Below are 9169 nucleotides of genomic sequence, written 5' to 3'. Positions count from 1 at the left end.
GTTTTACACACTTTATGCCTGTGTTATTATTTATATTTGTAGGTACTTCGGCCCTTATCCTCATTTTATGGGTATTTTGAAAGGAGAATGCCTTTTTATTCCTTATATTACACCCGCAAAAAACTCGAGTCTAGCTAAACTACAATCTTGATATGATTTATAGGTATTCAAAAACTCTACTAAAATTAACATGAAACATCTTATACATTGCTTAATCAATTCAGTATTGTTTATGCATTGGCTATTTGTTTAGCATGTATTTGGGTAAAACATCCCATCACGATTGTTTAACTTTAGAATAGTAGTGTAAGTGCATACTCAAATAGTGTATAGGTCTATTACTTAGTTAATATGTCTACACTTCTACAGAGAAGTTCGAAGAACATAGTATGCGGAAAAGTATCGGAACTGAAATTATTGAACGAGGCCTTACAAAAGGAAAACATAGCAAAAGACAGGTAAATACTTACATAGTATTACGTAGAATGGCAATGAGTACCCCTACTTATTTACATATTCAGACTTTGGAATACCTATCCTTGATCTTCAGACCTTACATTGTAATGACCATCAACAAGTACCTAACTGATCTAGGTCTAAGGGAAAGTCCTCAGCCTTCTTTCGAAAAAAGAGGAAAGAAATAAATATATTAATGCGAAACTATATTGCTAGTCTCAGTAGTTTTAACAATCTTACTGCTTACGTTATGCCCTTTAAGTTATAGTTAGTCAAAAATAGTAGCAATTTTTTTATTTTATTTTATGTCTTCAAAAAGCATTCTAAACATATTGCCCATATCCTTGTTTTTCATGTTTACGCTGTACCTACAATTTATTCATTATTTTTCTTTGTATGCATTGTATACTGTTTAACAGAGAAATAAGACAGTTGAACAAGGACGCCCAGACATATGAACAAACTATAATGAATCTCAGGAAGGAGATGTCCAGCTGCAAGTATCATACGCCGTAAGTGTTTTACACTGTACATTACAGTTTATATTTCATTAATAAGCTTGTGCCAGCGGTTCCACCTTCGTGCCTTTAGCCATCCTCGATACACGGGCTATCTAACACTAAAATATTTTAAATCGGCTCAGTGATCCCTGAGATTAACACATTCAAGCAAACAGACAAACTCAAAAGATAATGTACCTAGCTTAGGTGCCATTAGTCAAATCTGGACTTTATCCGTTTGAAAACTGAGAATTTTCTATTAAAGTGTACTTTTCATGAAAACAGTAGTAGATAAATATTGATAGATAATGGATCATAATCAGTGTACCCATAATATAAACAAGAACTACTTAGTTAAAAATACAATAACATATAATCCCGGAACGACATCCTGCGATAGATTTTAAACGCACGACAGATGAAATCCGGCTGACTGACGGCGTGACGATACAAAAATACTTCGTTTTTCCATTTCCTAAGTAAATGGGCTGTGGTATGATGGCACCTGGCCCATTAATTAACATAGTATGATAGTGTACAGATGCGCAGGTAGTCTAGAGTTTCAGGGAAGAATAAGACAAATGGAAAACGTGATCAGGCACAGATTTTTTTGGAGATGTTAGAAAGTTGATCATGTCAAAGGTTTCTGTAGATAATATAGGTAATTTGTCCGTAGTGAGGTGGCCAAGAAAGATGCAGAGGTGATGGCAGGCATGTGTTGCACGGGGAGAGAGGTATGCCCATCGCAATAGTATAGATCTACCTACTAGTTAGTAGTTTAACTAAGTAAATGTTAGGAACTCTGTTGCTGCGGTCCAAACACATGATACTTTCGTAGAGATCCTGGTTTAAAACTGTCATTAAGAATCGAGATGCTAATTAGTTTTCGGATGTTCTGAATTATTCGATGTTATGTTGACCTGGCAGCCAAAATACTGCCCCATGCTATGAAAGTTACACAGGTTTCTAAAGTATTATGGTGAACGGATTTTCGTTGACAAGTCAACGGAGCATCTTGAATTTTTGACATATTTACTTCACTCAATTCATGGTAATGTAAGGCACCCTTTTGTATGTACGTGTTGATTTGGTGTGCGGCCCCAGTGTGGCGAATGGGAGCCCGTCAAGGATTTCAGCGAGCTGCTGCGCGACGAGACGCTCAAGTATCAGGAACGAGTTCAGAAGATGGAGAGCAACCTCAAGGTAACGTAGACCAACTCCTTCACTCAGCATTATGTTTGTTGCAGTAGATTTGAAAGTTAGATAAGTTATTCTTCTGTTTTGAAATTAAGAATGTCTTACTTACCTACTGTAGGTGTATCGTACATGGTTGTCCTAGATTACCTTGCGAAATAGAAAATTGACAAATAAAAGCATGTGGTTCTAAGGTACTAAATAGTCCTAAAAGCAGGACAATCTCTCCAAGACATATAGCTAAAACTCAAAAACTGTTTGCATCCTTTAACCAATATTTGTCTGATGTAGCACATTTTCCCAGCAGTCGAGTGGCGACAGCATCCGCGCTCTGCGCAAGGTGAACGTGAACCTGTCGGAGGAGATGCACTCGATGCGACGCGTGTGCGCAGCGCTCGACGAGCAGTGCCGCGCCGCCAACATGCGCGCGCAGTTCAAGGACGAGATCATTCGCGAGATGCGGCGCCAGCTCAAGCAGGCCAAGGCGAAGGTACGATGGAAACACAAACTTATAACGGAACAAATTAGATAGAGACAGAATGTGCGGTGTCACACATGCTTTATACGTTCATTGGAGTGCTTTAAAAGTGCCCACTCTGGTTAGGATACCGTCAGTCAAAGAACTTCAATGGCTTAACGGTCTTTGTAAAATTAGTCAACATATATTATTATTTCCATACTCATTTAGAATATTCCTGGCTGAAGCTTCGAATAGTCTTTAGGGTCCCAGAGAGTGCCTCTACATTTATTGCCTCTTCAGTTGTTTAATGTTTCAAAATGTACCTAGCCTCAGACCGGTGCATCATCAGCAATATTCCACAGCTAAAAGACACAACGGAGATCACAAGCCTCAAGTCCAAGGACTACGTAAGTGGCGACGGCGAGTGCCCGCACGCGTCGGCCGTGTCGTACGACTCGGTGACGATCGCGTGCGTGCGCGCACAGCCGCGGCGCAAGCGCGACGTGCCGCTGCGCGATGCGTCGCTGCGGCCCTACGACTGCCGCTCGCCCGTCAACCTCTCTAACGACGAGTCCATTAATGTTGACTAGACATTTTATACATTTATGATATTATTAAACTATGTATGTTGTAGTTCTATTGGTGACTTTGAATCAAAATTAAGCAAGGTGTTCATTTACATATGCGAATAGCTTCATTTTAGGCTATTGCAGAAGTTACAGAAGTTAGTGGTAGTTGCCTAATTAATTATGTGCAAATGTTAAAACCTCTACTGTTATACTTCAAGAAACCTGTCATTCATAAATTCCAGTTGGTTTCGCAGGCTAACCTTAGAATTAATGTTATTAAGAAAAGTTTTTCACAGAAAAAATGATTTAAAAAATAGGCGTAAAATACAGGTAGGTACTTTGTTCACTGAATAATCATTTATATTAACTTTATTTTTAGAATTAAAGGAAGATAGATCTGAATAGGGCTAGATCTTAAAACCAAGGCCTAGACCGATTAAAATGTGTTGTAACTGGATGGTGAATGTAATAGTCCACAACGGTTCCTTTCGTCGCGGTCTAAGGAATGTCTGTGATGGTTATTTATTGTTATTACTTATTATCCTCCGAATAAGGTGCCGTAACTGTCAAATATGAAGCGATATATCAAGGTAAGATACTTTGATCATTTCAATTATTCCTAACAGCCACCAAATTGATTTGTTTAAGTATCCTGTGTTTGGACCAACTAACAATGTTCACTCTATCCACTCATCATATTTATAGTCTTTGCTAAGCATTATCATGCGAATCATATATCTTTTTTAATCTCCAGTTTTTGTGATCTTAAGTTTTTTATTTGTGATCATTATTTTTATTTATATAGGACCGTTAGAGCATTTATTTTTGTTACTTTGTGTTGTGTATGTTACCCAGGCGCCCTGTTCGTTCAACGCGCGGACATCGACTCCCAACGTGAGCGCGGTGCCGCTCGGTACCTGCGCGACATCTATACCGAATGTGTCCGTCATAGAGAGAGTGCGTTCTTCTAATTTTTGTTTTCATCCGCTTTGATCTCCACTCCACCAGTAATAATGAGAAGCTAATTGTTTGTTATGATTGCCTCGTTATTTATCCGTTTTGAAGTAGTGCTTCCTACATTGATTAAGAGCTACAGAAATTGAAATAGATAACGAAAGCACTCCCTTAACCAGGTGACTCATATCCTCAATAGGTACTGATCATCCTTCTGTCCTTACGTCGATATAATACGGGACAGTGCAGTAGTATGTCTTCGTCTTCCATACTTCTTTATCTGATGTCATCTCATCTCAAATTGTGTCTAAATCGGATATGATGATATGTTTTTCTCGCAGTCCACATCAGCGCCGATCCTGGCATCAGACGCGTCGGTAGGCGATCTCTACCCTACCTTCAAGCTATGCACTGAATCCAAGAACTTGTCCCCACGAGCCTCTACCAGTTCCGGCTGTTCCCGTAAGGGGTCTCCCAGGAGCTCCCTCGCTAAGGAGACCAAGGAATGTAAACGAGACCGAGACTCCAAGAAGAAGGCTGTGCTGCGGTGCGTTCGGATATTGTCTGGAGATACGCCAGATTCAACATGTGTTGAACAGTTGTATTTCAATGAAGGAGCTAGGAACAGTGGTGCCTCTAGTCCTAGGTAAGTCGCATTTCATCTACTTAACTGTACACTGGCAAACATTTTAGGCCTCATTTGGAATTGAATGTCCTTAATATAGAATCATAAGGCTCAAACGAAAACTTTCAATCTACGCTGACGATGCAACGTGCAATGACGATGCAAAATGCATGTTTATCAACCCTGATTAAGCTTCCGTGATGTTACATGTTTAGGATAGGGAAAACATATTTGATTCGTCCCAACACACATGTCAACATAAATTTAGTTTTATATCTAGTCCTCTGTAATACAACCCCATAAAGAGTCGCTGTATATTTTATTTCCATCTAAATATATTTTGTAACACGGTGTGCCGAAGTTGACGCGGTCGGTTTACGAGTCGCGGACGGGTTTATAGTAGCGACCTGGTTTCAGGGGTCACTACACCAGCGAGAACTGCTGCGACTGCTCGAAGGTGAGATGAATAACAATTAATTTTGTGTATGCTGTTTTGATTTGGCCCTTCTCTTAGGAATAAGATAACTGATTCACAGATGAGCAAGTCTTTCGCTCAGATTCAAAATGGCAGGTACTATTCTAACTCTTTGCTAGAGGTTCAATAAGTAAATGAACTCCAGAAAGATTATTGCAATCTAGCAACAGTAACGACTGATAAGTAGATCTGAAACGCAAAACGTATCTCTATGGCCGAAATATCAATATACATAGTTCAATAGGTATCCTCGAAGAATATATTTGAAATGTATTCCATGTTTATTAGCTAATAAAATAATTTTATGTCTTCTTCAGGTTAAGGACGAGCCATCATGTTGTGGGGGGTGTTCGTGAGTATATTTCTTGTGTTAATCTGTTTTTTTGCCAACTGCAACTCAATGATTATAGTTAAATGTGAAATAATTTGTTTTAGGTCGAAAAAGAAATCCTCAGGGAATCAATGTAGCCGCAAGGTCATGAAAGTATGTATTTCAGCAATAAAATTACTTGGTTCAAATAAATCAATATCTAACTGCAAGGAAGGCAGAAGTTCTACACCTTTCGGGTGCAATTTTTCAAGTTAAATAGTGGTAACGGTTGAAGATAGAAATAAGTATTTAAATATCCCACAATATGTTCTAGGCTGTGGGTGTTAGATATCAATCGTTTTATACGCGACTGCATACATGTATTCATCTGAACCTACCTCTATATACATTCTGAAAGTTCACTGTTACGTAGGAGTAGGAAGAAATTTGGTAAACTACAAAATTGTTTTAATTTGTATCATTCTGAAATACAAAATGCCGACGGAATTTCGGAATCTCGAATGTGGTGTAGAAATCCCAATTTGACACATTATGTTGTCTATGTTTATCTGGTGTTGTGACGAAACGGCCGGACGTCGCCAGCGGAAACCGAAACACAACATGCGTCGCGGTTTTTAACTAATGAACTACCTGCACATACATAGGGTGTTGTTTTTGTGTCAATCTCTTTGGGTGCTAATTTCTTGTATTATACAAGGTGTTGATTTGCATTTGTGCCATAGTTCAGGAGGAGGACATACAATACGTAAATAATCGATTGGAATTACAGTAGATGGGAAATAACTAATATGCACTGCTTTTTTTGTCATTGTAAAGTCGTGGTATTTCCGAAGTAATCCAATTTTATGAATGAAATTTATGAGTGATCGTTGCGTATGCTTTGTGTTTGCGTTTGTGTGAGGGCGCAGCACGGTTTTAAGGCCATTAACACACGCGCCAAGTTTAAATAAGGCTAGATGACATTTACGGAATTCCGAAAAAAAATTAAAGAAAAAAAATTACGTACCAATTTTTTTATTGATTTGGGTCGAGAATCATTAGCATAATTACCTCCTTGAATATGGCACGGATGCAAATCAACAGCTTGTATTTTGACTTTTGAGTTTTCTAAGGAGTGGGTCTTATGGAGAAAAACCGGCACCCTGGCTCGTTTGTCGACTTACTACTTTTACTTTTGGATCTGGAGTCATTACAACGGTTTATAAGTAGTTTCAGTTGCAATTAGATTGATAAAGGGATGATGATGACCAGAAATGATACAATATTTAAGGATTCCGTTAAATCTGGCCCTCGGATGAATAATATTTGTTTACACAAACAAAGTCACCCTAACACCCGCTAAGAGAATAAAGAACACAAGTGGGCCAGCGTCCCTTCAAAAATGACTATTTACGACGATCTAATTATAGTTGCGTGCACCGTCGCGCGCATCCATTCGCGCGCGGCCGGCTGCGCTCGCGCACGTCACTACGTTGTCGATAACATAGTGATGTGCCAGTGTCGATCATGATGTTCAATGGACTCTTGATGTGCGGGGATTCGGACGCTAGTGATGTGACCAAAGTAAGTGCCAGTGTTGTGTTTGTGTGGTACTTACAGTTATGGTTTGTTGTGATTCCGGCTGTTGTTCAATATTGGTTTGGTCGTTTTGTCTGTTTGTTTTCTGGTCGATGATTCTAACTAATTTTAGATGTTTTGGAAAATATCTGTTAAACCAAAAGATGTATTTTAAAATTTTAAAGTAAAAGGTAAGTATTCTAAATTAATTTAAACGAATTCATCAATTTATTTACTTTCTTCAAGTTTTATAAGGTAGCGACATTGTAGCGCGCAAGTTTCTTTGATCTTTTTATTAATAGGTACGTATCAATTGAGATATTTTGGTCAACAGCTCTTCAATTTAATTTCTTTCATGTTATGATGAGCTTGAGAGTTTAATGGCTTTTACTTGAAAACATTGTAACATTGTTTTTGATCTTTGTGGATTGAATATTCAGTTGTAAAAGAGTTCTATCGTATGCTTATGTATTATATTCATTAGCCATTCAGTAAGAAAAGGAAACACGCATTAATCCCGTATCCATACATTGATCAATATTAATTAACCGCGGATTCTCAAAGTGCAAGACATCAACTTTTTGAATGTTTTTTTCGCAACTACGTTGAGGTCCACTGTCTAAGCGCCGTAATCTTCGACAAGACCTAGCAATTATCAAAATCCATGTTAGCACTATTATCAACTGTAACTTATTTTTGGGTTATTGTAACAGGAGTGAGTTTCAAGACTGTTTTGCTAGTAGATTATTTATTATATTTTTAACCTAATTTTAAGTAAAATTTCAAGAATGTTCTTTATTTTAAATTTTGCTAGTAGCTTATTTATTATATTTTTAACCTAATTGTAAGTAAAATTTTAAGAATGTTCCTTATTTTAAATTTTATTTTTTTGAATATTTGTACGCCTAAGAGGCCAAACATGAATGGTAACTTTATTTTCTTGTATAACAACTTGCATAACAAAACTATATGTACACCCATGTTTTTTACAAATAAAGTATCTTGTATCTAGTGAGCATAAGTTTAAGAACTCCTGTCCCCAATTGACAGACGTGTCCGGCGCCAGCGCACCGCTTCACGTGCCATTTCAGTCGTAACTTTGTGTATAAACCCAATTCCTACGAGCACTTCTTACCTTTGATCAATTTTATCGCAACCTCAATTAGGAATATTTGGCTTCTAACTGCCGCGCCCTTTACTCGTGCAGTTAACGATTTCCTTAACCAGATACCTTCGTGTGTTTTGCCGGTTTGGTTTTATCTTGATGGCTCATATAATTTTTATAGCCAAATGCAGATTAGATGATGAAGACCCATCAATCCAATGAAGACTTCAATTGTTAGTTTATTAAATTCCTCTTGAGAAAACCTTGAACAGGATAAGTTCAAAGTTATAAATAGGATATACACTTCGTCATAAAGACTCCGTGTTTGTTAATTGGGATAAACCTATATTGGCCATAAAGCTCAATTTTTTAAGGGTTTTATGTTTAAAAGATCTGTTATTGCGAAGTAGTTATCTACCTAATTACCACTTGCAATAGATTTTCATTTTTGCACAGGAGGGATTTGATACTGCCTTAGGACCTAGGATCGGTCGACGATTGCTCTTGGTGAGGCTTCTTCATGATGGGGATCTTTCAGTTTTCATTTGTTGTTCGAACTATTCTTAAACTGAAAATAAATCTTATATCAGACAGGTTTACACCTCGAGGGCCCTTCACACTTCATCGCCTCTCTGGGCTGATGTAAATAAATAGGTACTCTTTAGGTAGTAGGTCCAACAAACACATGTTTGAGATCATGTAGTGAGAATGGGCCACCTGCTGTCAGCACCTTGTGGGTATACAAGCCTTTATGAAGTGTGAGCATGATTGCTTATAGCTTATAGACCGATAGAATAGAAAATAATGTTTGGAGAACTGGATCACGCTGTAGAAGGATCGAAATGGAATGAGTTGAGAAATGGGTATAAGAATATTTTCTTTATGACATAGTGTTTGTTTTACCTGATATTTTTCGTTTGTTTAATGTTCAATTATGTAGGAT

General features: G+C 37.8%; 1 protein-coding gene across 1 annotated transcript; it reads left to right on the top strand.

Annotated features, from left to right (window-relative positions):
- Positions 1-942: 942 nt before the first annotated feature.
- On the top strand, positions 943-3200 carry LOC124646043. The gene is made up of 5 exons (XM_047186065.1): positions 943-968; positions 1633-1690; positions 2061-2159; positions 2455-2640; positions 2973-3200. Exons 1-5 carry the CDS (start codon positions 943-945, stop codon positions 3198-3200), a joined length of 597 nt encoding a protein of 198 aa, XP_047042021.1.
- The last annotated feature ends 5969 nt before the right edge of the window (positions 3201-9169 follow it).

This window comes from Helicoverpa zea, chromosome 3, assembly GCF_022581195.2.
Source record: "Helicoverpa zea isolate HzStark_Cry1AcR chromosome 3, ilHelZeax1.1, whole genome shotgun sequence".
NCBI classification, from domain to species: domain Eukaryota; kingdom Metazoa; phylum Arthropoda; class Insecta; order Lepidoptera; family Noctuidae; genus Helicoverpa; species Helicoverpa zea.
Note: the sequence above shows the minus strand (reverse complement) of the source record. Positions and strands in the feature narration are given on the sequence as shown.

Coding starts and splice junctions, on each gene's coding strand:
- LOC124646043 (XM_047186065.1), top strand. CDS start 943: ATGTCCAGCTGCAAGTATCATACGCC. Junction 969..1,632: donor AGCTGCAAGTATCATACGCC/GTAAGTGTTTTA, acceptor ATTTGTCCGTAG/TGAGGTGGCCAAGAAAGATG. Junction 2,160..2,454: donor AGATGGAGAGCAACCTCAAG/GTAACGTAGACC, acceptor ACATTTTCCCAG/CAGTCGAGTGGCGACAGCAT.